Source organism: Prionailurus bengalensis, chromosome C1 (assembly GCF_016509475.1).
Source record: "Prionailurus bengalensis isolate Pbe53 chromosome C1, Fcat_Pben_1.1_paternal_pri, whole genome shotgun sequence".
NCBI classification, from domain to species: domain Eukaryota; kingdom Metazoa; phylum Chordata; class Mammalia; order Carnivora; family Felidae; genus Prionailurus; species Prionailurus bengalensis.
This window is the reverse complement of record NC_057345.1, coordinates 124,404,370-124,430,955: the sequence shown is the minus strand read 5'-3', so window position 1 is coordinate 124,430,955 and position 26,586 is coordinate 124,404,370. Positions and strand designations below refer to the sequence as shown.

At 46.2% G+C, this 26,586-nt stretch overlaps 1 protein-coding gene across 1 annotated transcript in view; it reads right to left on the bottom strand.

Annotated features, from left to right (window-relative positions):
• GPR39 (G protein-coupled receptor 39) overlaps positions 1 to 26,122 on the bottom strand; it is a 194,222-nt gene extending 168,100 nt beyond the window's left edge. The window contains exon 1 of the mRNA XM_043576612.1: positions 24,965 to 26,122. Coding sequence (XP_043432547.1) covers positions 24,965 to 25,820 — 856 coding nt within the window. The 5' untranslated portion in view covers positions 25,821 to 26,122. The remainder of the gene's footprint in view (positions 1 to 24,964) is intronic.
• Between the last annotated feature and the right edge of the window lie 464 nt (positions 26,123 to 26,586).

Here is a 26,586-nt window from a genome sequence, read left to right as displayed (position 1 = left end):
TACAGGGCTGCAAGTTGTAAAATATCAAAGATGAACAAATTTACTGATCATTACACATGTCTGTGTGTTCTGTTAATACTTCAGCAATGCTGAATGAGCATAAATAATTCATAAATTATACATTTGTTTCATACAACTTATGTTCCCTCATTTCAGCAAAAATGCTAATTATGTTGTTAAAAATCAAGTGTTTTACAGAAGAAATGACAGGTGCTGGCAAGGATGTGGAGAAAGGGGAACCCTCTCACAGTGCTGGTGGGAATGCAAACTGGTGCAGCCACTCTGAAAAACAGTGTGGAGGTTCCTCAAAAAGTTAAAAACAGAACTACTTTACGATCCAGTAATCGCACTGCTAGGTATTCGCTTATGCAAAGGGATGCATGCACGCTGATGTTTATAGCAGCATTACTTACCATAGCCTCTTGGAAGCAGCCCCGTGTTCATCAATAAACGAATGGATAAGAGAGAGGTCAAGAAAATACACATAATATTAAAACACTTAATTTTTTTTAAGTTTTTCTTTTAATTCCAGCTGGTCAACACAGTGTTTTATTAGTTTCAGGTGTAGTGACTCAACAATTCCACACAACACCTGATGCTCATCACAAGTGCCTTCCTTAATCCCCGTCCCCCACCCACCTACCTCCCCTCTGGTAGCCATCAGTTTGTTCTCTATAGTTAAGAGTCTATTTCTTGTTTTGCCTCTCTCTTTCCTTTCTTCCTCTTTGCTCATTTGTTTTGTTTCCTAAATTCCACATATGAGTGAAATCACATGGTATTTGTCTTTCTCTGGCTTATTTTGGTTAGCATTATACTCTCTAGCCCCATCCATAATGTTGCAGTTAGCAAGATTTCACTTTTTATGGATGAATAATATTCCGTTACATATATCTCACATCTTTACCCATTCATCTAACGATGGACACTTGGGCTGCTTCCATAATTCAGATGTTGTAGATATTGCTGCTATAAATATCAGGGTGCATGTATCCCTTTGAATTAGTCTTTTTGTATTCTTTGGGTAAACACCTAGTAGTGTGATTGCTGGATCATGGAGCTGGGTGTTCTGTTTTTAACTTTTTGAGGAACCTCCGTGCTGTTCCCCGGAATGGCTGCACCAGTTTGCACTCCTACCATTGTATGCAAGATGGTTCATTTTTCTCCACATCCTCACCAACACTTGGTTCTTGTGTTTTTTATTTTAGCCATTCTGACAGGTGTAAGAGGGATATCTCATTGCAGTTTTGATCTGCATTTTCCTGATGATGAGTAATTCTGGGCATGTTTTCATGTGTCTGGCCATCTGTATGTCTTCTTTGGCATATTGATGATTTTAAATAAAAGTTACTTAAGAAACAGTCAGCACAAGGACACCCAAACCCTCCTCTGTCCCCTGAAAGCAGGAAACAAACCTCCCATATGAAAAATACCTTCCCTATACTGATAAGTAAAAAGACAGAGATAGGGACTCTAAAGCTAAGAAACCTGTAAAACACCAAACCTTGTCACTTTTTCACTAATCTACTACCTCAGCCCAAATTCCACTTAGAATTCCTTACTAACTAAATTTCCCAAACACCTGTTTTCCTTCTCTTGTAAATTATCCATAAGTTTCTTATCTCTTTATATAAAACATATAAAAACTGCCTGCCTTGGTCATTTCTTTTGGTCTCATTTCACTATTGGGGCTCTGTGTGCAAGTGATAAATCTCTGGGTTTTTTTTTTCCTCCCATTTACCTGTCTCATGTGAATTTAGTTCTAAGTCCAGCTAGAAGACCCTGAAGGTAGAGGAAGATTTCTCCCTCCCCTACAGTTCTTTTTTTTTATGTTTATTTATTTATTTTGAATGAGAGAGCACACACACAGGTGAGGGGCAAAGAGAGAGGGGGAGAGAGGCAGAGCCTGACGTGGGGCTTGATCTCATGAACCATGACATCATGACCTGAGCAGAAATCAACAGTCAGAAGTTTAACTGCCTGAGCCACCCAGACTTTCTCCCCTGCCTTTCTTAGTTACCATATGCAACCGTTGGGGATCCAGGAGTACCTCTGCTACCACAAATTGGAAGAGAAAGAGAAGCAAGAAAATGGGCGGTCAGCACTACTAGAAAATCAGTATTCATCACACAAAAATCCACTGCATCTGTTCTATAGGAGAGGAGAAATTTGACAAGATAATTAATTTGTTTTTTCCTCTTACTTAAACACTTCTGCCACTCAAATCTTCCCTGCACTCCAAAGCAGCGTCTGACCCTTGCAGTGGTAAAACCCAAAAACCTTCACAGCACTCACACAGGCTCACCTGCTTTCAAGGACACAGGGCAAGAGCTGAGGGAAAGCATTTCCCTGGGACCTGAGCCGTGGTAATCGTGGTCAAGAGAGCACATGTTTAAAGTGATGGGTCATGAAACAGGTTCTAAGTGGCAGAGTGTGTTTACTGAGTTTGTGTGTATATTTGTGATTCTAAAGCACAGTCCAGGCTGGAGCCCCTCAGACCCACACACAAAGACCAAAGTGCAGAATTTCCATGCCCCTGAGACATGGAGTGAGTTTGACATGACATCTGGGAATCAACACTGGTCTCGATGGGCTCCTGTCACCAAGGGCCTCCAAGGGCCCACACTGAGCGCAATTTTAGTGTTTTCACAATTTATAGTTTTCTGTTTATTTCTTCTACCCACCCATTTTGCCTGCTTTCTGAATGAACAATCACAAGATCTGTTCCTGCAGGAAGGGAAACGTGGTTGCACTTACTGAAAGAAGGTAATTTGATTTCCAGTGTGGGACCTTTGTGACTTCAAGAGCAACTGGGGCCACACTGGCCTTTTGCCTTTACACTGATTTTAGGGCCTAGTCTCCAAAAAATAGATAACTCCACCACGAAGGAGAAACACCCCGGTAGCAGGTATGATGGGGACTGAAGCAAAATACTATCAAGAGCAGGTACAAATTCATTCATGAGCTTGAGTCAGAGCAAAGGGTAAATGATCCTCTCTGCCTGAAGAGTCTCTTTACAGGGCCAGACCTTGGAGAATCTGAGTCTTAGCTCATTAAGACACAGAAAATTCCCTTTGGCAGGGAGGGTATTGACATCCCCCTAAAGTCATAGTCACATGTAAATTCAAATGAAATGAGTTGATTTCCTTCCAACACCTAGCACAATGGATGAACTGAAGAAATGGAAGCTTGGAGCTGATGAAGAAGAGAAAGAAAATGAGGCAATTCAGGTGTATTAACACCTCCATGTATCAGAGCCCACCCTGGTACCCCTACACAGCTCCCTCAGTGTAAAGCACCAACCCCAGCATTTTACCACATTGGTTTCTTAAGGACAGTTATCTCCCCCATTTGAAGGACATTGCAAGGCTTATTCTTCCTGGTATTCTCAGTTCCTTCTATGGTAGGTATTCAATAAATATCTTCTGTCTAAAAAAAAGTGCATTCATGCACGAAAAGAAGGTCTCAACTGGCAAATGAGTCCAGTTTTTAAACCAAGGCTTTATAAACTAACTTGTGGAATGCCACATATTTGCAAGGAGGGAACTGCCTGCCTGACCACCATACCACACAGGGTCTAGCTTCCAAGTCACTTATATACACTTCTCATTTCTAGTACTGGAAGCTGCTGGGTAGAACTGGGGGTGGGGGTGGGGGTTGGAGGGCAGGCGGTATTCCCGTCACTTTGAGGTCCAGAGTAGAGGTTATCAAGAAATGGGAACATTGTACTTATTTTTGGAAAGAATCAAGAAATGAAGAATAGTGATAATCACTCAAGACAGGCTTATTACAAGCTAAAGATGAGCCTGCCTGGGCTTTTAATTGAAATAGTAATGGCTGTTTGCTGAGGCCTTCACTCACATAGACAAAAGGCAGAGAGCAGAGTGTCCTTCAGGGGGACAAAGAGCGCAGGGCCAGAGGGACCGTCAGTTCTGAGCACTCCCATGCCCTATGGTTGCTGAAAACCCACCCTATCCAGGGTGTGAGTGCCTCTCATCTCCATTCTGGTCCCAGCCAGACACTTTCATCTCTGTCTCTCTAATGACAGACCTACGATTATTTCTTTTAAACCCCAATGACTGAAAAGGTTTCAAACCCGAATATGCTCTAAAGTACTTAAGCTGTGTTCACTATTAATCCCTTCCTCACCATTGACCTGACATCAGTCACCATTAAACTCTGTTAACTGGTAGATCTCTTTCTTGTGCCCATCAAGCCATTAATCCAAGTACCGGGCTGGCATTTACTTGCCTACTTCCGGAACTCACATTAATGTCAAGGGCATCTCCACTTGCTATTCCCCTTCCCTCTACCAATCTCTCACCCAGCTCACCATGCTCCTCCCCTCAGAAGCCAGGCAGGCCTCTCAGCTCACACCCCCAGTGAGGGGCAGAAAGAAAACTGGAGCCCAGAAACCCACGCTCCTCACTCAGCAACCCCTTGGCCCTGTCTAGCCAAGAACCACAGCTCAGCCTATTGTGAAGCAGGTGGAAGCGGCTTTACAGAACTTTCTGTTACAATACTACTCGCTGTAATTAGCCACTGCCAGAAAACGATCACCAGCCCTTCACCTCACATTTCTTCCAGGGATGGCAGCAGCAATAGAACTCTGTCCTTTGGAGAAGGCTGGGGTTTGTGACTTGCCATCAGCACAGTGGGTCTCGGAGCTGTTTCCCTACAAGTAAGCCTGAGCCTCAGGGACCCGCCTGCTGGGGTTCTATAGTCACAAGCTGCTGGGGTGGAAAGGTGCCATGTTTTGGTGCAGCCCCCAAACCTTGACCATGCATCCTCAGCTCCCATTCCTTCCTAGACAAACGTGTGAAACAGCCTGATGCAGCTGAACAGGGCTGCCCGCGGCAAGCTGGAGGCAGCTCGTGCTATCTGGTGGTAGTCAAGTTCTTTAACAAATGCACAGATAAACACTGGGCCCAACAAACAAAGCTTATCCTGGCCACCTCTCGTCTCTACACTGTGTTTTGTGAGATGTACTTCAGGACTCGGAAAAATGGATGAACATGCTGTGTTCCCTGGAATTAAAAAAAAAAATCACTTCTCTCTTCAGAGCCATCTAAGCCTGTATCAGAATGAAACCACTTCAGGAATGAGCCCCCAAACAATCATCAGAAGCAAATTGAAGTGTTTCTCCCAAAAGCATCCCTTTTATGGAAGGCGTTCAATCAGGATGTTTCTTCAACTTTCTGTTCTAAGTGGTGGTTTTTTCTATATGGAAAAGACAAGGACAATCTCAGACCCATCCAAAGGTATCTAATCTTCCTGTAACAAAAGTCCCACCATTGTCAAGTATAGCCGTGTCTGAGCCACCTGCACAGGACAACTCTCTATTTTCAACAGAGCTGTTAAAGTAATCTGTCCTCCTTCACCGCCATTTGCTAAAAGCCCCTTGGCATATTGTCTCAGTGTGTCTGAAAGGCCATTTCTATCCACAATACTTTTATTTTGAGCCGCACATTAGCTTGTCATCAAGATGCCATTAGTAAAACACACACACACACACACACACACACACACACACACACACACACCAAGTAGCCACTCACCTTTGGTTTTCTCTTGATTTTTAAAATAAATGATGGGCCTGACTACATTATGATTTTCCAGGTTGAACTTCTTGTTTAAGATCAAATTTCACATTGCCTTCTTATTACAAATGGCCAGGTGAAGCATGAAGAGAAATCATGTTTGCAATTTGGCCTCCCAGGTTATTTATGTTGGAAAACTGGAAAGTTGTATCATGGGGGAATATTCTTATGAATGTTATTATAAATGGCATCACGGCTGTAGCCCAGCATTTTGGCATTTGGCACTAATCACTGATGTGCCACACGTCAAAAGAACTAAATATATACATGCTCAGTGCTACATATTAATGTGCCATGAGACAAAAGCAGGGGAATTCCTGACAGCCGTGCTGTGAGCAAATGAGCAATTACGTGCATATTTTCCCCTTCTCTCCAGTGCCCTTAGGTTGTGACAGAAGGACAGGAAGAATGAGTAAAGGGTGATTCAGAACTAAGTAAGGCCTTCAACATAAAACAACGATCATGCATTTTGGGGCCTAAGGCACAAGTTGGCCAACTTCTTTAAAGGGCCAGGTGGTACATATTTTAGCCTTTATAGGGCCACATAGTTGCTGTCACACATTCCTCCTTATTTTTCCCTACAGTTCTTTAAAAATGTAAAATTCAGGCTTATATTATAGGTCATGAACTACACAAGACAGGTCTTGCCCATGGGTTCGCTGAACCCTGGCCTCAGCAAATTACGTGGTTGTGTGCTAGTGACCTCGGGCTAAGAGGGCACGTAGAACTCCAGAAGGAGCCCAGGATCCTCTTACTTGAGTAGGAGTTATGATCTGATTAGACATAAGCATGAATCAAACACGACTGGTCGGACCTGGCGTATCTCTGTCCACCCCTCGAGTGCAGCCACGATCCTTCTGGCCAGAAACTGAAAATGCTCCTTCAGATTCAGCTCAAATGCTGTCTCCTCCAGGAAGTCTTCACGGACTATTACAGCATGCCCATTCCCTACTCCTGCCACATACCAGGTTCTCAGTATGTGGCAATACCGCTTGTGACAAAGGCTGCTCCCCTCCTCCCAGCACTTTATGCACCACCAAACACTTCCCTGTTCTCTCACTCAAACTTCGATTGTAGCCAGAGGAGAGAGGCTCTGAAAAGGCAAGCGTGTCATCCAAGGTCTCATTACTAGGAGGAGCCAAGCAGGACTTGAATCCGAGGCTCTCTGGCTCCCTTCACCTCTCAGCTGCCTCTGGTTCTCCCTTCCCCTGTCTGTCTGCCTTCCTGAGGGCTTGCAATTTCCTTTCAAGTCAGTACCCCTCCCAGACAGAGCCTGAGAAGTACGGGCTCAGCACATACTGGCTGCTCCGTGAAGACCTCGGTTTAATTTCGAGCTGAAGCCCAGGCACGCAGGCTGAGAAGACACTAAAGACCCTTACAGTGCAAGGCAGGAGACGACAGTGAGGTGGCCCCTGCTCACGCCCACCCACCCACAGGCCCAGGTACACTCCTGCAGACACAAAACGGTCATCCCCGGAGGCGACGCTGTGGGAGCAGCGCTGGGGCCACCCCTCACGCTTTCTGGCCTTCTCCGAGCCCCCACGCCCCCCCCCCCCCGCCACACACACCACGCGTCTCCCTTCCCAAACTTGTTTCCACGAGCATGCACCAGGTGTATGGTATAGTGCAAAGCTTTTCGAAGTGTGGCTCTAGTCTTACCCATGACCATAAAATCAGTTTAGTGGCTCAGGCTGGCATTTTTATTAACAAAATGAATAGAAAATACCAAACTGCGTTTCACATTGTCAAAGGTGGGTGAATACTGTCCGGTGAAAGTTCCATTTGCTGTGTGTGCAAGTGTACCCATGAGCATCTGTGTACTGTTTGCAGTATAAAAGCCCATGCAACTTTGTTTTACAGTTTATTTGTTTGTTTGTTTGTTTGTTTTGAGAGAGAGAGAGAACATGAGCAGGGGAGGGGCAGAGAGAGGAGAGAGAGAATCCCAAGCAGACTCCGTGCAGTCAGCACAGAGCCCCATGCGGGGTTCCATCCCACCAACTGCGAGATCACAACCTGAGCCAAAATCAAGAGTCTGACGCTTAACAGGCTAAGCCACCCAGCTGCTCCCAAAGAACTCTTAAGGAAGTGGGAACACCACAGGCTCTGGGGCCTGTCTCCCAGGGTCAAACCCACCTCTGCCCCTTAATTGCTGTGTGACCTTAGGCAGGTTCCTTAACCTCCCTGCATTTCAAGTTGCTTTTTCTGTAGAGTAAATTATTATACCCACCTCACAGGGTCTTTGTGAAAATTCAATGAGTATACAAAGGGCTCTTACAATACCTGGCACATAGCGGCTCCTGGGTGATAGTCAGTTGAGTGTCAGTCTCTTGAACTTTGCTCAGGTCGTGATCACAGGGTTATGAGTTTAAGACCCTCATTGACCATCACATTGTGCCTGAAGACTTCTTTAAAAAAAAAAAAAAAAAAAAGGAACACCTGGTACAAAGCGAGTACTCAAAAGACCACAAAGTTAGCTAACAGGATTAGCACACACAAGCATCCACATCACACTGCTGAGGGATGTGGGGTATTATCCCATTTGACAGATAGAAGTGAGGCCAGGAGAGATGTGTAAAGCAGAGAGCCAAACCTGCACTCAGAGTTTCCACCTCTTCTCTACCCACAAGGCAGCATTATCCCCTATCACCAGAACTCCTTCCAGCCCAGGGGGCTCTTTACTAAGTTGAATATAATTGCAAATGTTACCTGCTACCAACATCCCACCATTTTGTGATAAGGATTGATGAGACACTGTCTGGAAAGTGCTCAGAGTGCTGTGCAGACAAGTGCAATATAAATTCAAAATGTCATTTTAACGTTCTCATTATTATTATTAGAATGGGCGAAATGGAGAGAATATGATTTCAGTGCTGCGAGTTTTAATGGGTGTCGGGAATGTGGATTCTGAGAACAATTGGTTACCACACAGCCTACATCTCAGATCAAGTAGCGCGACGTAAGTAATGTCTAAGCCATCAACTTTGTTTATTTCACAATGAAAGTCATCTTTCCCTCCCCGGGGCAGAGTTTTTTTTTCGTGTTTTTGGAAATAAAGCTCAGCTTGATGACACTCTTCCAAAAATTCATTTTGATATATTGATTGCCATGGCCAATAATGCCCTGGCCTTACAGGTGCGTGAAGAAAACATCAGCACATTCATTCATCAACAGCTCCCACCCAGAATGGGCTGCCAGGGCCTGAAGCTGCTCGTGTTCTTCCAGTAACTTACCATGGAGTAAAGGTCAAAGGCAAACAATTTCTTAAGTGTAGGGAGCTTCTGAGCCTAAACCTCTCCAGCCGGGATGAACACACAGCTAGGGCCACCTGAGAATGTTCCAGAAGCTTCTCAAAGCCATCAAGAGTCACTTTTCCTTGGCTGCCACCTTTACTCTGTGGAAGGGAACTGAAAACATTTTTACATTGCATCCGGCAATGCTCTATAGTGGAATGAAACGCAAATGTCCACGCATCTTTACAGTGAAGAGGTGACTTCACAGATTTTCTACTCCATGGAGTGAAGACTAGAACCCAGATCCCCCTTTTGTGTTATTTCTGTGGAGACTCTTCAGACAAACTCCTCAAATTCACCCCTTTCACCCCCTTAAGGCTTCTTCAAAGAGAAAAGCTGAGATGCACTGAAGAAGATAACACCAGCAGGCTAGCAAGAACTAAAAGAAAGTTCTTTCACGTCCTCAACCAGAATTCTTTCTGCACTACAAGGTCACTCTATTTTACTGAGGACCTACCTCATGCCAGGCTATGCCCTGGAGGCCTCCACATGCTTCCCACTGAAACTCAAATCAACCTTTGAGGTCAGAGTCTGTCCAACCTATGGATGATGCAATTGAAGTTCTGAGCCACTTTGCCTAAGGTCACACCCACTTGTAAGTGATGGAAAGGGGATAGGAACATAGTTCTTTGGTCATGTCCCACAGCATTTCTTCATGGCTCAGGAGACTATGATCACATACCACGTTCAATTTACACTTTTTGCAACCCTTTGCCTCCTGTAGTAGACTGATAAAGGTCCCTCAGAAAGCCACATCCTAATCCCTAGAGTCTGTGTTACCTGATAAAGAAAAAACATCTTCGCACATGTGATTAAGCTAAGGATCTTGAGCCAGAGAGATTATCCTGAATTAAGAGCATGGGCCATAAATCCTCAGATGTACCCATGGGAGAAGGAAAGAAAGAGAGAGAAATGACCCATGCAGAGGAGAAGACAACGTGAAGATTCTGGCCCTGAAGACTGGAGTGAGGCGGCCACAGACAAGGAGGTCAGCAACAACCAAACACTTGGAGGGCCAAGGGAGGGTCTCTCCCTCCCAGTCTCCAGAGGTCGAATGGCCTGTAGGCACCTTTGTTTTAGCCTGGTAAAACAGATTTCAGACTTCTGGCATCCAGAACTGTGAGAGCACACATTTCTGCTGTTTTAAGCCACCAGGTTTGTGGCACTTGGTCACAGGAGCCACGGGAAACTAACACACCACTCTTGCCATCATCACACAACTCAAGATAGAGTACTTGAGCACTTACGGCCCCGTCCTCTGACTGTGAGGGCCACGGGCGCCTTCCTCCTGCCACCTGCTCTCTCTATACAGCACATGTCCGACTCCCCGGAGAGGGCTCAGGGTGCTCGCCCACCCTGGAAGCACCACCACGGGGACAGACCGTGAGACTGTGCTTGGGAGGGCAGTCTCCTTGCTTCTCAACTTGCTGGGATAGAAAACAGCAACTGGCCTGGTAATGGAATCTAGCTGATCTAAAATTCAAAGAATAATCAGCATTACAACATGAAACTAAAACATTTTCTAAACCAAATTCCTCACAAGTGGCTTTTTTCTTTCTTACATACTGCTTTGAATTTCCAGAAGGCAATGAATGCGCCTGTCTTACTCCCTACTTTGCATGGGAAATACACTTGACATCAAAGGTGGGATTTTACATCTGAAACAAGGAGCCTGGCTTAAGGCTGGCCTGGTATTCAGACATAATTGGGAAATTCCCCGAGGAAGCAGAGGACACAGGTGACCTGGAGACACCACCAGAGACCTTTGTTTTCCAGGTCGAGGTTCAGATAGAAACTGATTTTGTGATGACGACAAACCACAATCTAATACCTGGTCAGCAACCTGGGTGAATGAGTCAGGTTCCCAGGCAGGAAGCATGCCGCATGGATTTGGTATTAACTAGCCTCCCAGCAGCCACATTTAGGAACACAGAGGCTCTGCTGCTAGTCTCTGGGCTGTCCCTCCAGCTGGCTCACACACTAAGATGACCTGGGCCCTGGGAAACATCCCTAAAGACTCAACAAGGGGCAAGAGGAGGTACAGAGAGATAACCCACAAGAACAGAGTTCAGGAAGTCTATAGGGAGTGAAGAAACGCCACTATGATGATGCTAATCACCGAGCTTCATGAGGCCCTGCAGAGGGGGTCTGTTTTCTGCACCTGTCTCTGTCACTGGCTTTCCTGTGGGGACCACGCCTCTCATCGCATGCAGTCTTGCTGGCACTGTCCACCACGCTGTTCACCAAGGAGCACAGCGAAACCTTGGCCAGTCCAGGAAGAGTCACCTGTGGGAACCTGACCTTGGATGCAGTGACAAGACACAGGAGGATGTCTGAAGCTAGTCTCTCCGTGATGGTGGAGCCTGAGCAGGCTGTCCACGAACTTCTTTCCCCTGGATCCCTGAACAGTCTGGTTCTTTACCCCTTCTTCTGATCTGTGAACTACTCCTTACACTTCCACAAAACTCCTTTTTCCTTCAAGAAGAATCAGAATCAGGTTTTGTGGCTTGCAGCCAAAGAACCTTAGTGCAGCCACCAAAGTGGAGGTCTCTAGGCCCAGCCTGCTTTTCCAAACCCCTCATCCCCAGCTCTCAGTCCTGGCCCCACACGGGAATCACCTACAGAGCTGATATAATACAAATGCCCGGGAACCCATCCCCAAAGGTTTTGAGGGACATGGTTTAACACCACACGCGATTCTAATGTGTAGCACGGTTCACAACTACCACCCCTCATAATGATTCAGGGGCAAACCTGTCCATTCACCATCATTAGAACCCACAGCACAAGGACCACTTCCATACCCACACCCCTCACATCACCTCCCCTACCTGCAACACACACCATGGCTGCATTAGTCTTCTTGTACTTCCTCCTGGCACTCCTCTTCTCTAAAGCCTTCTGTGGCTCCCCATTGCTTCTACTATGTAGCGTGAATCCTTTTCACTAGCTATCAACTTCCTTCCTATTTGAATCCACCTACTTTCCAATCTAGATTCACTATTCACTGCTCCCCTTTGGGCCCCCCACTGCAATCCAATTGTTCTATTACCTATAATTTGGACACGCAGAGTTCTTAGTGCAAACAACAAAGCTCATTCCAGTTTAAACTGGAAATGAAGTCATTGGGGTTTTTTGTTGTTATTGTTGTTATTATTGTTTTTGTTGTTGTTGTTGTTTGTTGTTGCTGTTGTTATTGTTTTACATAAGCCCTGGGAGGGCCAGAGAATTGGGTATGCAACCAACAATCACATCAGGCTATCCCACCAAAATGCCAGTGGAGACCTTTCCACAGAGACACTGCCAACCCCTGGCCTGGGATGCTACCCTTATTTCTTTTGTCTTTGCTCTCTAAAAGCAACCTTGCTCTCAATATCACTTTGTCACACACTGGCCCTGTCCCCAAGGAGACTCCATGTGGTTGCTGCTCCTTCCCATCACTCTCTTACAAAGGAGCATCTCATGCCAGTGCAGCTGACTGATGTGGCCCAGGCCACGTGCTGCACCCTAGCTGCAAGGGATGCTGGGAAAGCAAGTTTCTGACCACCACCTTTGGGAAGCAGGACTCAAAGAGAGGGAAATCCTCCAAACACAAGAAGGATATTCAAAAGCTGCCGGCTAGCCTAAAAGCAAGACAAATGTACCTCAGACTTGGCATTGTGGTTTCTTTCTTCCCATCCCTCACTGCCCATAAAAAGTCCCCCAGCTGGAATACATCTTCTTTTAAGAGCCCATCTTTCTGCTCAGGGAAGCAGCATGCACTTTGGAGTGAGATCCCAGCTCAAATCTCAATGGGTGATGACCTTGAGCAATGCTGAAAAGTGCATATAGTTCTACCCTCATGATGGTGATGTGATATACAGGCTGGCCAGTCCCCGTACTTGGTGCAGCCTTGGAAGCAGAATCCTTGAATCTTCATAGCCCATGAGGAAGGGGAAGCCTTCCCCACACTTTCCTGAGATTGAATTTTCACTATTCTACAATGGAGGCTAGGAGCCAGATTTAACTTTCCCTTTTTTTTAAAAAAATTTTTTATGTTTATTGTTTATTTATTGTTGACAGAGAGACAGACAGACAGACAGACAGAGAGAGAGCGTGAGCAGGGGAAGGGCAGAGAGAGAAGAAGACACAGAATCTGAAGCAGGCTCCAGGATCTGAGCTGTCAGCACAGAGCCCCGTAGGCTCGAACCCATGAACCGTGAGATTATGACCTCAGCCGAAGTCTGATGCTTAATGGACTGAGTCACCCAGGCACCCCATTAAGTTTCTTTTTAAAAACAATGTGAAGTTTCTTGCAGCCAAGTGTCCTGCAGCAAATTCCTACCAGTCACAACTACACTGCAAGGTGTTCATAGTTGTTATTACAAATGGTGAGGTTAGACATTCTCAGCTCATCCTTCTCTGTTCCTTTTGAGTTAAAGAATCCCCTTCAAGCATCATAGACGAGGGCTTCTCATACTTTCAATGTGCGGAGCAATCACAGGGTCCTGCTTACAATACAGATTGAAATTCAATCGGTATGGGGTGGGCCCAAAACTCAGTTTATTCTACAATTTCCCAGGTGCTGTTGATGCTGCAAATCCATACACCATGCTGTGAATATCAGAATCATAGACAATATCTCTGGGGTGAGTGAAGTCCAATTAATTACCCTATTAAAAATTCCTGAACCAGCTTACCTGATAAATAGCCACTACCCACCCCCCTTCACCAAGGGTATTTTTAGGCTTCCTTCTATAAGGCTCTACCTCTACACCCTGATGCTCCAACTACAGAAATACTAAGTTCCTTGAAGGGGGTAATCAGTACCTTGATCTCTGTGGTCCAAATGATATCATGCACATCTTAGGCTTTCATAAATACTTGAATAAACCACCAAAATGAAACTCAAAGACCTGATAGGGGCAAGTCAGTCCAAAAAGGCTTCCCAGAGGAAGTAGGTCTTTCAATTGATTCGGTAGTGAGGAAACCCCAAGTCCAAGAAGGAAAACAGCCTGCTTCTGTGTACCTTTCCTTTATCCTATGGAAAACAACCTTCAATCACCAAGGCCTCCCATTTGCCTCCCCTGTAGAGACAACTTGAACTTGAGAAACAGTGACAACCCATCAGCTATCCTTTAAATAAACAAAATATGCAGCTGTCATTTCCACATGATATTTAATCCTTCAGAATTGCAGCATATAAAAAGTAAACCCATAAATTTCCCAGAAAGCTTTGTTTCTGCTGAGTTTACCTTGTCCTCCAAAGAATAATAATACATAAACTCGACGACCAAATGACTTCAGCTCTGCCCAAACATCCCATGGATAGTGTTTTATTTCTAAGGTAATTTGGACGTTTTTCCCCCCTCACTAGAAAAAGAAGACGGCTTTTCTCTACGAGTTCAATGAACCTCATTGCTCCCAACTGGGCCTGACTCCCATTTCTGCATGCCTCAGGTTTCATAGCTAGTTAGACATTTAACAAGTACAATAGCAATCTGACACTGTACCCTTGCCTCCTGATCCCCATCTGTCAGATTCTGGTAACACCACTGCTCTCCAAGTACCCAGCCACCCTTGAGATGTGTAAAGCAGTGTGATGAGGTATCTAAAAAGCCTCTGGCTGCCAGAATGGCTCTTAAACACAGGAAATACAAACAGGAAATGTTGTCAAGTTTTTCAATTGGCAGTAACTCTAATGTCAGAAAATGGTAAAGTTTGTCAGCCTGAGACATCTCTCTTATTCAGACTTGCCTTCAACAATGGGGTTGGCTTTCTCCCCCTAAACCCATTTGGAGCTAAATGACCAAGGATGTAGGCATTCTCTCCTCCAGTGAGGAAGGCTCCAGGAAGCAGCAAAGCTGCCCAGACACTCATTGATTCACCAAACATTTATTCAGCACCTACTAAGTGCCAGCCTAGGGGGAAAAAGAGCTACCCAAAGGATGGTAATTAGATCAATCCACTACAGTCTTCCTCTTTGAGAACCAAGGTATCTAAGATTCCAAAAATCTAGCTGGTGGGACTCAAACCTATACATTCTCAATTCCCCAAATAAGAATCTAAAAGCCTAGTGAAAATTCTATGGTGCCCTGGAGCTTGTTAAACTTCCATTCACGGAGTGCTTCACAGAGGGTCAATCAATGGGAAGTGAATCAATGAATGCTTGGGCCAAGGGTGCAGTTCTTGGAAGGTGAGACTTATCAAACATAAGCTTCTAGAGACTGGGCCTTTCTAGAAAGAAATAACTAAGGCAGGACATATGTTTACCTTGGAGCCCCTCTATCAGAGTTCAGGGAATGTGTTGTTTTTTGACTGTTACATAATACATTAATACAAATTTAGTGGCTTAAAACAAATCTCTTATCTCAGAGTTCTGTAGATCAGAACTCCAGACATGGCATGCCTGGGATCTCTGCTCAGGGTCTCAAGTTACTGGCCAGGCTAGTTCTTTTCTAGACGCTCTTGGGGGAAATCCACCTGAGCTCATTCAGGTCCCCATTGCCATGCTGGCTCTCAGCTCCTCTGGGCCACCTACATTCCCTGCCAGGGGTCCCCTCAAACTCCAAAGCCAGTGTGGAGAATTTCTTGCTCATCAAACCCTTCCTCTGCTTTAAATCTCTGACTTTTCATGTCTCTGACCTCTAGACCCAGATTTAAAGGGTCACATGACTTGACTAAGCCCATAAGGAAAATCTCCCTACTTTAAGGTGAACCAATCTGAGACCTCCTTTACTTCTGCAAAATCCCTTCACGGTGCCACCTCAACTGAGTAAGTGGGGCAAGTATGTGTACTCCAGGTCTAGGAACTTCTGGAGCCATCTGTGATTTCTGCCCACCCCAGGGAAGGAGAGGGAAAAGGCAGATAAAGTCAAAGCGCCTCCCTGAGTATCACAGTTTATGTGGCTTCCCTCTTCTCCAGAGCAGCAGCCAGTGTCCGGGGATTTCATTCTCTAAACCTACAAAACAATGTACATCCACTGTGTCCCCAGGCTCAGCCTCATAGGGAAGGTTGAAAAAATAGGAGTGTGCAACATCCCTGGTCTCATGGAGCTCCAAGGAGAGTCGGGAGATCACATCTATGCCCCCCTCTGAGAAATGTCTAACATGGCTCATCATTTGTAGGAAGATCAGCACAGGAGGCTTCACGGAAGCGAGGACTTGAGATTGTTGGTGAAGAACAGGCAGGCCACCCACCATAGAGATAGTTGGAGCTTCTGTGGCCTTGCTCAGCAGCCTGGAGCTGCCTCCCAACTGGAGCCGAAGCAATGCTGAGCAGTAGGGGCCTCTGTGCCAGGATGATGCGAGGAGCCGGGTGGAAGGAGAGTGGGTCTCTGGCTGTGGAGGTCTGCGACAGCAGCAAGACTGGCCAACACCAAGAGCCAGAGGTCTGGCTGCTGGCAGGAAGAACTCACTGGTGACAGCGGCTCTACCAGGACTGTGGCCCAATGAAAGGGTTTCCTCTTTTTCAATCTGGGAACATGTCTGGGCCTACATGTTGACTCGAAGTGCCATGCAAGACATGCTGTCACCCCACCAGCGGCACCACAAATTTCACTCTACTGCCTTACTCCTTAATATCCTCCAATGGCTTCCAAGGAGGAATTTTGAGCCCTTAGCTAAGGTCTTCCCTGGCAGTGGCTGTGTGGTGGCTAATCAGCACACTAGGCCAAGCTGATGATACATTAAAGGAAGAGCTACATATTTCAGCAGCCCCTTTGCACCCGTTGCAAAGGGTGAAAGAGGTCAAGCAATCCGGCTTCCAGACTGAACGCTGATCGAAAATACCTCTGTACCAGGCAGTTCCTGCTTTTTGTACCCCTTGGGGGAGAAGGCTCATGGCTCAGACAGGGGGCGGATGACTACAAGTGTATGCAATTTAAGAGTAAAGCGAAAACATATGAGTTGAATTATTTTTAAAATATTACCCCCACTGCACCCTCTTCCCCTTTATCCTGAGAACCCCCTTCTGAACAGGTGGCGAAAGGGCCTGCCAAGAGATAATTTTGAGAGCTGTCTCACTGCATTAACATCTTGTTAAACAGGGTTTAACAAGGACTGTTAAACATCACCCTAATCACTTTCATTTCATGGTTACTTCTGGCAGGTACATATGGTGAAAGCTGATACTCAGGGGCTGATTAACAGACTATTTCTTTGCTCAGGGGAGAGAAAATTTTACGTGTCCTCCATGACGGCCTGACTTTCTGGAAGCCTGGGAGGAATCGTATTCCTTTCAAAGAGAGCATCTTTCACTTGAGACTGACCAAATGTATTGTGCAGTGTGATACACTTCTATAGGAGCACCTGCCCGAGGGAAAACAGGACGCGCTGCTTCCCAATTCCAAGGCGAGGCTTGCTCATTTATGTATTCAGTCAACCAACACCCATTGAATATGTGCTGTGTGCGGGGCAGGGTGGGGGGGGGGCGGAGACGGGGAATGGGCACTATGCTAGGTTGGAGGTGCAGTGTTGAGCAAAATTAGGAAGAGCTCATATGCCCTCAAGAAATGAGAAGGCAGACAGACGTCAAACGAATAATCTCATAGAGCAAATTGTAAAAGAAAAATTAGAAAAAAAGAAAGTGAAGAAGAAAAATAAAAGTAACACTATGACTATGAGTCTTATTTGAAGGGTTAGTCAAGTCAGGGAGGATGGGCCAAGCTTCCTGGGGGCTGGTCTGAAGACATTAACTTTGAGGCCAGGTGGTAGGAAAGAACATGACTGTGATCTGTCTGAGGAACTGAAGAGAGCCCACTGGGGTGGAGCAATTAAGGGATGTTATGGACTGAAACATGTACCCCCTAAAATACATATGTGGAATCCCTAACCCCCACTGTGACTGTATACGGAAATGAGGCCTTCAGGGAGGTAATTAAGCTCAATGAGGTCATAAGGGTGGACCCCTAATCCAAGACAACTGGTGCCTTTATAAGAAGAGATACCAGAGGACTCTCTCTTTCTCTTTCTTTGCATGCACACAGGAAAAGCCAAGTGAGGACACAGTAAGAAGGTGGCTATTTGCAAACCAAAGAAGTCTCACCAGAAAGCAACCCTACCAGCATCTTGATCTCAGATTTCTAAGCTTCCAGAGCTGTGACAAAATAAATATCTACTGCTTAAGCCACTCAGCCTGTGGTATTTTGTCACAACACCCACACCTACAAATATAAGGGGAAAACTATCCTCTGTAAAGGTGGAGAGGCGGCTTCCCATGAGGGGCCTCATGTTAAGGATTCTGATCCTTGACATAAGAGCCATGGGAAGCCGTTCAGAGGTCTGAATTTAATGGGGTTGGGGAGGGGGGTGTCAGCGAGATCCCAGTGGCTGTGCAATGAATAACAGCTGCTCGGACAAGGGCGAGAGTCGATGCAGATATTCTTCTAGCCATGATGCACCAATTCTAGGTCTCTCATCCGGAGACCACATGTGCTGGAAACAAGATAGGAGAGGCATTCCAGAAGCTCATGTCTCTCGAAGGCACTTGCCAAGGAAGGTGCTCACCAAACAGGGGGCCCAGGTGAGGCTGAACACTTGTCTATTTGCAGGAACTTCCGGCAGCAATGATGAGCACTCTTTCCTCCAGGGCAAAGAAAGCAAGGAGTAGGGGTGGGGAGTTCATTGGGTTGGCCCAGGGTTGCAGCACGGCAGGGGAGGTGGACAGAAGGAAAAGGCAGTGAGAAATGACAGTGTCATCCACGTGATCAGGGGACCTGGTCTATTGGGGCAGAATGGGGATCCTTGATTCCTAATTCAATATTCTTCCTCTGTGCTGTCTCCACTCACAAATGGTTTTTATTCTGAGTGGTTTTAGCATTAATAAGCTGAACACTTTGCTCAGTTGAGGCTTCTGCTGCCTTATTACACTGTGGCAGCCCCCATGAGGCGTGCAACTAAGACGGATGAACCGGCAGGCTAATGAATAAGGACTGAGATTCCAATGTCCCTTTCCATGGGAACTATGCATCTCTCCAACGGAGAAATGAAATCTTTGAGACAGCCTGATTATAAAAATAAAGGAGCATTATTATATTTGTCTGCCAGGATGATCACAGGACACTTGCAATTTATGACAGATATCACAAATAGAAAAACACACATGAAATACTATTTATTACAGTCACATCTACACCAATAAATTCCCTTCTAGAATAGAGGGGGTAACCTGAATACTTGAGGCAAAACATTTTCCTGAAATATCCAAATATTGGAGCCAAAATAATATCTCACATCTGAAAAGTCACTAAGTTAATTTTCATGATATTTCCCTGCGAGACTGCACTGGCACAGGGCTTCACAGCAAAGAAATAGCCTTTGATAAGAAAATTAATGATATAAACGTGATTGTAAGATCAGTTTTTAAAGTCAAGAAAAAGCAACTACAGTTGACTCCTGTACAGTACAGAGGTTAGGGGCACCAACCCCCACCCAGTCAGAAATCTGCATTTAACTTTTGACTGCCCAGAAACTGAATTAATAGCCTACTTTTGACCAGAAGCCTTACCAATAACAAACACTTGATTGACACATATCTTGTATGTTATATGTGTTACATACTATATTCTTACAATAAAGTAAGCTAGGGAAAAGAAAACACTATTAAGAAAATCATGGGGCACCTGGGTGGCTTAGTTGGTTAAGCGTCCAACTTCAGCTCAGGTCATGATCTCACAGTTCATGAGTTCCAGTCCCACATCGGACTCTGAGCTGACAGCTCAGAGCCTGGAGCCTGCTTTGGATTCTCTGTCTCCCTCTCTCTCTGCCCCTCCCCTGCTCACGCTCTGTCCTTCTCTCTCTCTCTCTCTCTCTCTCTCTCTCTCTCTCTCAAAAATAAACATTAAAAATTTTTTTTAAAAGAAAAGAAAATCATAAGATGGAGGGGAGGGCACCTAGGTATCTCAATTGGTTGAGCATCTGACTCTTGATTTCAGCTCAGGTCATGATCCCAGGGTTGTGGGATCAAGCCCTGAGTCGGGCTCTGTGCTGATCATGGAGCCTGCTTGGGATTCTCTCTCTCCCCTGCTGCCCCTCCCCCCACCTCTCTCTAAACTAACAAATAAAATCATAAGGAAGAGAAAATACACTTACAGTACTATACCGTAATTACTGAAAAAAATCCACATAGAAATAGACCCTCTCAGTTCATGCCTGTGTTATTCAAGGGTCAGCTGTAGTTAAAATTTGTTTGGGGCCACACCTGTGTGGCTCAGTCGGTTAAGCATCTGACTTCGGCTCAGGTCATGATCTCATAGTTTGTGAGTTCCAGCCCCGCGTGGGGCTCTGTGCTGACAGCTCGGAGCCTGGAGCCTGGAGCCTGCTTCGGATTCTGTGTCTCCTTCTCTCTCTTCTCCTCCCTGACTTGTGTTCTGTCCCTGTCTCTCATAAATAAATAAATAAATAAATAAATAAATAAATAAATAAAATTTGTTTCGCACCTCAGAAACATTTTCCATGTAATCAGTTGATACACATTAGTGTATAGGGGTTGATTTTTCAATTATATTTTGGGGTATCGTCTGCACACGAGGTGCAAAATTTCATGAAGTCAGTGACAAAGGAGCTGAAGAAACACATGAATCACATGGCGAGTCACTGACAAAGGAAGGTCTGGCCACATAGACCAGTTAGTCCTGACAGAATGGAAAACTGACAAGAAAGATGCCAAGGAGAGGTGCTTCAGTGAGGGTGATTTAAATAGCAAAGAATTAGGAGACGCCCTTGGGAGAAAGCCCTCTTTACCATCTTGCTGAGAAAATCAAACACAAAGGCTATCACAGAATTTTGTCAGGAAAATCAGGCCCTCAAAAAAGCCACATTCTGGCAAATCATTCTGAGAATTAACATATAATTATAAGCTATGTTTTATAAAATAGGAGACAAATTTCTTTTCATGATTTTCGCCTTTGTTTTTCACGATGGAAGTCCCAATCAAACCTGTTTCCACATGAAATTTTGGACTCAGTTTTAAGGAGCTAATTTTGGGGTGCCTGAGTGTCTCAGTCGGTTAAGTGGCCGACTTTGGCTCAGGTCATGATCTCGCGGTCCGTGAGTTCGAGCCCCGCGTCGGGCTCTGTGCTGACAGCTCAGAGCCTGGAGCCTGTTTCAGATTCTGTGTCTCCCTCTCTCTGACCCTCCCCTGTTCATGCTCTGTCTCTCCCTGTCTCAAAAATAAATAAAATGTTAAAAATATATATATTTTAAAAAAGGAGCTAATTTTAACAGTTCTTTTTAGGTCCTCACCGTCCTCAGATGAAGAGGACCCACTGCCACCATCTAAGCTCCCACCCCTGCCCCACTTTCTGACTTGCACACACAGGAGACATGACTTGACCTCCAAATCTGGGGTCTAAAACCCAGAGGACATGATTCTTACCTCCTTCTCTCAACCCACACATATCTAAATACACATCAACCTTCTTTTTAGAGCACTCCATTACAGCAGCAACACTTTTTCTTTCTGTTTACTTAATTTTGAAAGAGAGAGAGAGAGGCACGAGCAGGGTAGGGACAGAGAGGGAGACACAGAATCCGAAGCAGGCTCCAGGCTCTGAGCTGTCAGCACAGAGCCTGACGTGGGGCTCGAACTCACGGACCAGGACATCATGACCTGAGCTGACGTCGGAAGCTTAACCAACTGAGCCACTCAGGCGCCCTTACAGCAGCAACTCTTAATCTTTTTTCCGCCCAGATGCACTTGACTGGGTGATGTCTATATTCAAGATAGTCTCCTATGAGCTACCCACGTTGGTATTGCAATTCCTGCCCCTACATTTAACTCCCCTTTCTGTCACTCAGGAGAAGAAATCGGAATGCAAAGAAGTATAATCATTACAGAGTTCTGAATTTTGTATGATGTTTCCTGAATTTTGTAATTTCCTGATTCTCTGTAAAGCTTTTTGGTTTCATGATCACAGTTGAAAGCCAATCACTGCCTACAGATCTCTCAGAGGTAACTATAACCTAGTCTCTACCACTTAACGCTCTTGAAAGTTACTAATTAAAACTATACTTCTTTTAAACTACTCTGTTGTTCCACTTTGAGCAGGTGACATTTGGACAGCAAGCCTCATGTGCCACAGACACAAACATGGGTGTCTGTGGACCCAGATGCCACATGTGGTGCGGATAACTCCAAGTGAGAGTTTAGAAAGATAAAATGGAAGGTCTGGGAAAATGTTTTGAAAGGAAGGTTTATTTTGCATATCCTTAACATCCAAGGAATAAATAACGCAGCAGTTTCTCTTCTCCAGGCCAACAACGTCTGTTCTGGCATCACCAAGTATTACCATGGCCATATCAGCCATAACCTTGCAAATGGAAATTTATCTGGTACTGATTTCTCACTGGGCTGACAAGAGGCAAGAGACACTCACATTTCCCGGGATGTTCACTTTTACATTACTATTGTTTTCTCCTGCTAACTGCTTGAGAGCCAGGAGGCGGCCCTGCATCTCTTTCTTTCCCTGATTTCCCAATTTGTTTTCATGATTCACCCAGCTGAGAACCTCAACCAGAATGAGGCACAATAGCAAAAGAGGCAGAAAGGAAAATTAATATTTTCTACATAGACTTCCTCATCTCGGGTAGATTTATGAATTTTGCTTCCGTTATGCAGAAGTTGGCATTTTTAACAATGAGGGGGGAAAATCTTTAATTGTTTTTTTTATTGCCTCAAGAGCTCCAAAGACATCTTGTGCTATGCCGTCATTTACATTTCACATTAAATGCAAAATATGTTTGAAATGAGCAAATATTTGTTTTAATTTGATACATCTGTTAACTGAAATGCTAAAAAGACAGCTAAATCACTATACTAAATTCAGCGATTTGTAAACAACTTATATATTCAGTTGTTCTGGGTTAAAAATGCCCCAAAGCCTAAGTTTTATGACACCCACAAAGTAAATTGCATTGTATTAATCTGATGGAGGCAGGCCGTGATTTCTTCCTCTTCACTCCATTAATTTATTTCCTAACTTGAGTTAATTAGCGAGGTTCCTATTTTTAAAAGCTCTTTGAAATTCATTGGGAGAGAGGGACATTTGCAAGAACTGCTTTGAAAACCCACTGCAAAGGAAATGAGCTAATACAAACGGTAAATTCCCCCAAGACATGATCGCACATTGAGCACCTGATTGCCAGTCAACAATCTTTCTGCCTGGGAAAGCAGTGGGCGATGAATACATAGTTGTTTTAAGAAAGAAGGAGAGAAGTGGAAGGAAAGAATGAGAGCAGCAGTGAGAACAAAGTCATCACAGGCAATTGCTAACTGGAGGAGAGGATCCCCAAGGTCCTATTCATCTCCAAGTATAAGTCTGTGGTATTCCAATTTGACGCTACAAAATGAAGACTGACTTCAACTTGCAACAATACCCATTGGGATAAATACAAAAATTACCCACTATTCAGAGAAATGATAACAACAACAACAAAAAAATACAGAGATTGGCCCAACAGAGAACAAAGATAAATAAATTATTTTTCCTTGGTCAAATGAAGCCTTAATTCCTAAATTAGACCGGGAGGTAGTGCACTTTACTCAGAAAAAAAAAAAGGGGGGGATTCATTCACACTATAGTATAAATTACTGCTAAAAGTTTAAGATATGCCTAAGGGTACACCAGGGAAGAGAGAACTAGCCTTTCAATGGATATTCAAGCCAATCTAATATCCATTCCTTCCTGGAATACTCTAGGAAGCAGGAGGTGGGTGAGAGATTGAGTTGGGTTGGGTGTCCTTCCCAAGTCCCCAGATGTCAACACCTGCCACAGACTCCTTACTCCAACTTCCAGAGGCTGGCCCTAGGAGGCAGCAACACCACCAACCTAATCTAGGTAGCACCTTCCTTTTCAAAGTCCTTTTTTGTTTCATTTTCACTTCAACATGAGCCTGTGTAAGCCACTGGGAACCACTCATTTCCCAGCCCTGGGAAGCAAGGTCACAATGTAGGAGCTGTGCTTATTTGAATTAGATCTTCTCTCTCTTAGACTCAAATTCCTCCTCTAGGAAATGGAAATATAAACCACCTAGCACAGCCCCTGGTGCAGAGTAGGCATCCAAAAATTGCAAGCTCTTCCTCCCATTTTACACAGAACAGAAAAGTCAAGTCTGCTGTACAGACACAGCAGAAGCCAGGGGCAGGGCTGGGACAAGACCAGGTTCTTTCCATCCCTTCTCAAGTGCCTTCACATTTTCTTCCATGTCAACCCCCTGGCCCTTGAACCTGTTACTCAGGTTTCCCACACCAAAACAAACAGTGCCATGATTTATTCCTTTTCCTCATGCCACATGAGAAAGGGCTCCTTCCTTCTTTCCTGACACACAGAAGGACCTGGCTTTAAATATTTGCACCACAACAAAAGTTTGGAAAGCAAACAGCTTTCTCTGCAGTGGAATTGAGTATTTGGGATGATCAATCAAGTCCCAGGAACCTGTGACACCAGATTTTCTGGATCAAACAGGCTGGCCATACCTGCCACGTTTCTCTGTTCTGATAAAGGTATAGAACCAACACAACGGAAACTTGAGAAGTACCCTGAGGACCGTGTGTCTGAAAGCTCCAGTTTCTTAAGACTTGGGTAGATCTCTCCAGGGGAATGTAACTGCAGCCTGGAGAGTGTGTGTTTCTGGCAGCCTGCTTCTCCCAAGGAGGAGAAAAATGGGAACAAAATCCAATTGCCTGAGGAAGGTTCTCCAGGGTAAAGACAGCTAGATAAGAATGCCCCCTTTTATCTCCACAAACCTTGATCCTTCTCAGAGGACTTTCACCTCTCCCACATTACCTAATTTGTCTCAGTATGTTTAACTCCGCTTTACTCCAGGTATTCTGTGACTTGCCAGAGTCACAGAGCTGCTGTCCTGAAACATACGCAGACTCCGGCTCCTGGTCTAGGGTTCTTTTCTCCGTTACCCAAGTCCCCAAAACACAGGAAAGAAGCATGCAGAGGTTCAGAGCAATGCCTCTTCAGCCCCAGCAAAGGGAGGTGTACACCCGCAAGGCAGGACAACCGGCTAAGAGGAGCACAGGGAATGGGGGGTGGGGAGGGGGAGGCCAGCTCCCTGGTTATCCCCTCCCCCCTCCCCCCCAGGACTCACTCAGGAAGATAATGGTCTGCCTCCTGGCTGTCTTGCTCTCCTCGCTCTCCGACTTGTTCAACTGCGGCCGCTGTCCCTTCCCGGCCAGCGTTCCCTGGCTGCTCCTCAGAAGCGCCTGCATCATGTTCCAGCACATGAACGCCACAGAGACCAGGACCAAGAGGTAGATGATGAAGGCGCCGAAGATGCTGGACTGGAAGACAGTCCAGCGGTTGGAAAGGTTGGTACAGATGGACATGTTGGAGGTCTCCGGCCGCTCGTGGTGCCGCGTGCGGGAGACGTTGCACGAGAGACCCCGGTGATTGGGCACGGTCACCAGGGGGTACTCGACTCCCATGGCAAAAAGCAGAGGCAACGCCACCAGGGCGGAGGTGACCCAGACGAAGCCAATCAGCAGCTTCACCTGGCAGGGCCCCGACACGGCCTTGTACCTGAAGGGGTGGCAGATGGCAACGTAGCGCTCAAAGCTGAGCGTCAGCACGTGCAGCAGCGTGGCATAGCTGCAGGCCTCGAAGAGGAAAGTGTGAATCTTACAGGATGCGGCGTAGCTGGGCGTGGTCAGGGGGTTCCAGATGATGCTGTAGAACTCCATGGGCATGCCGACGAGGAAGACCAAGATGTCCGAGCAAGCCAGGCTCACCATGTGATCCGTCACCTCCTTCTGCAAGTAACCTTTCTTCTGCAGCACCTGGGTGACCCGAATGGTGACACTATTCCCCAGAATGCCCACCACGAAGATGGCCAGGTACACCAGGATGAGGGTGATTTTGATCCAGGTGGCCACCTCGAACTCGGGGACGTGGGTGTGATCGATGACATAGGAGCAGTCACTGCTGGGGCCCCCGTGCGAAGCCATGAGGGTGAAAGCCACGCCACCGGGTCCAAAGACCTCCTCAGCTTGCCTTCTTCCTGCCAGCAGAGCCCAGAGCTCTGGGCTGCAACTCACCAGGGCTGGCCAGGCGCTTTCTCATCCGCGCTCACCTGGAAAGAGTAACTTAGTACTTCTGGTGCTTTCATGGAAACTTCCTGGAGCAGCCCAACCTAGCAGGGGCCCGGGAGGCGCCTGGGGGTGGAGTTTGGGGTGTGTGTGTGTGTGTGTGTGTGTGTGTGTACGAGCCAGGCGGGGAGAGAGGAGGAAGGAGGTCGTACTCTCCCCGCGGGGAGCGACTTCCGCGGCACCCCCAGCGCCCGCCCTTCCCCTCGCTGCCCCCGCTCGGCGCGCCCAGCCAGGGAGTCCCCTGCCCCGGCTCCGGGCTCCCTGCCGTTGCGGGCCCCAACCCACCCCCCTGCAGCACCCTCTCCAGAGCTGCGGGGGGAGGAGTGGTCAGCGATTAATCATTAACTTCCGCGCACTGTGCTCCGGGGCCCCGCTGCAGACCCAGCCCGGCAGCGGGGTTTGACTCAGCACGCAGTCGTGGTCCCCAAACCAGATCTTGGCCCCGGAGCACAGGGCAACGAGTGGCCCCACCGCCCACGCGGCCACCGCCGGGGCAGCGGTCGCCTCCTGTCCCGAAGCGCATTCCGGAGAGGCGCGGCCGCGGGGAAGCTGGAGTGCGTTCCCGGACTTGCAGTCCAGGGCTGAGGCTGGCGACGACGAACTTCCCCTCCCTGCCCTAATGTCC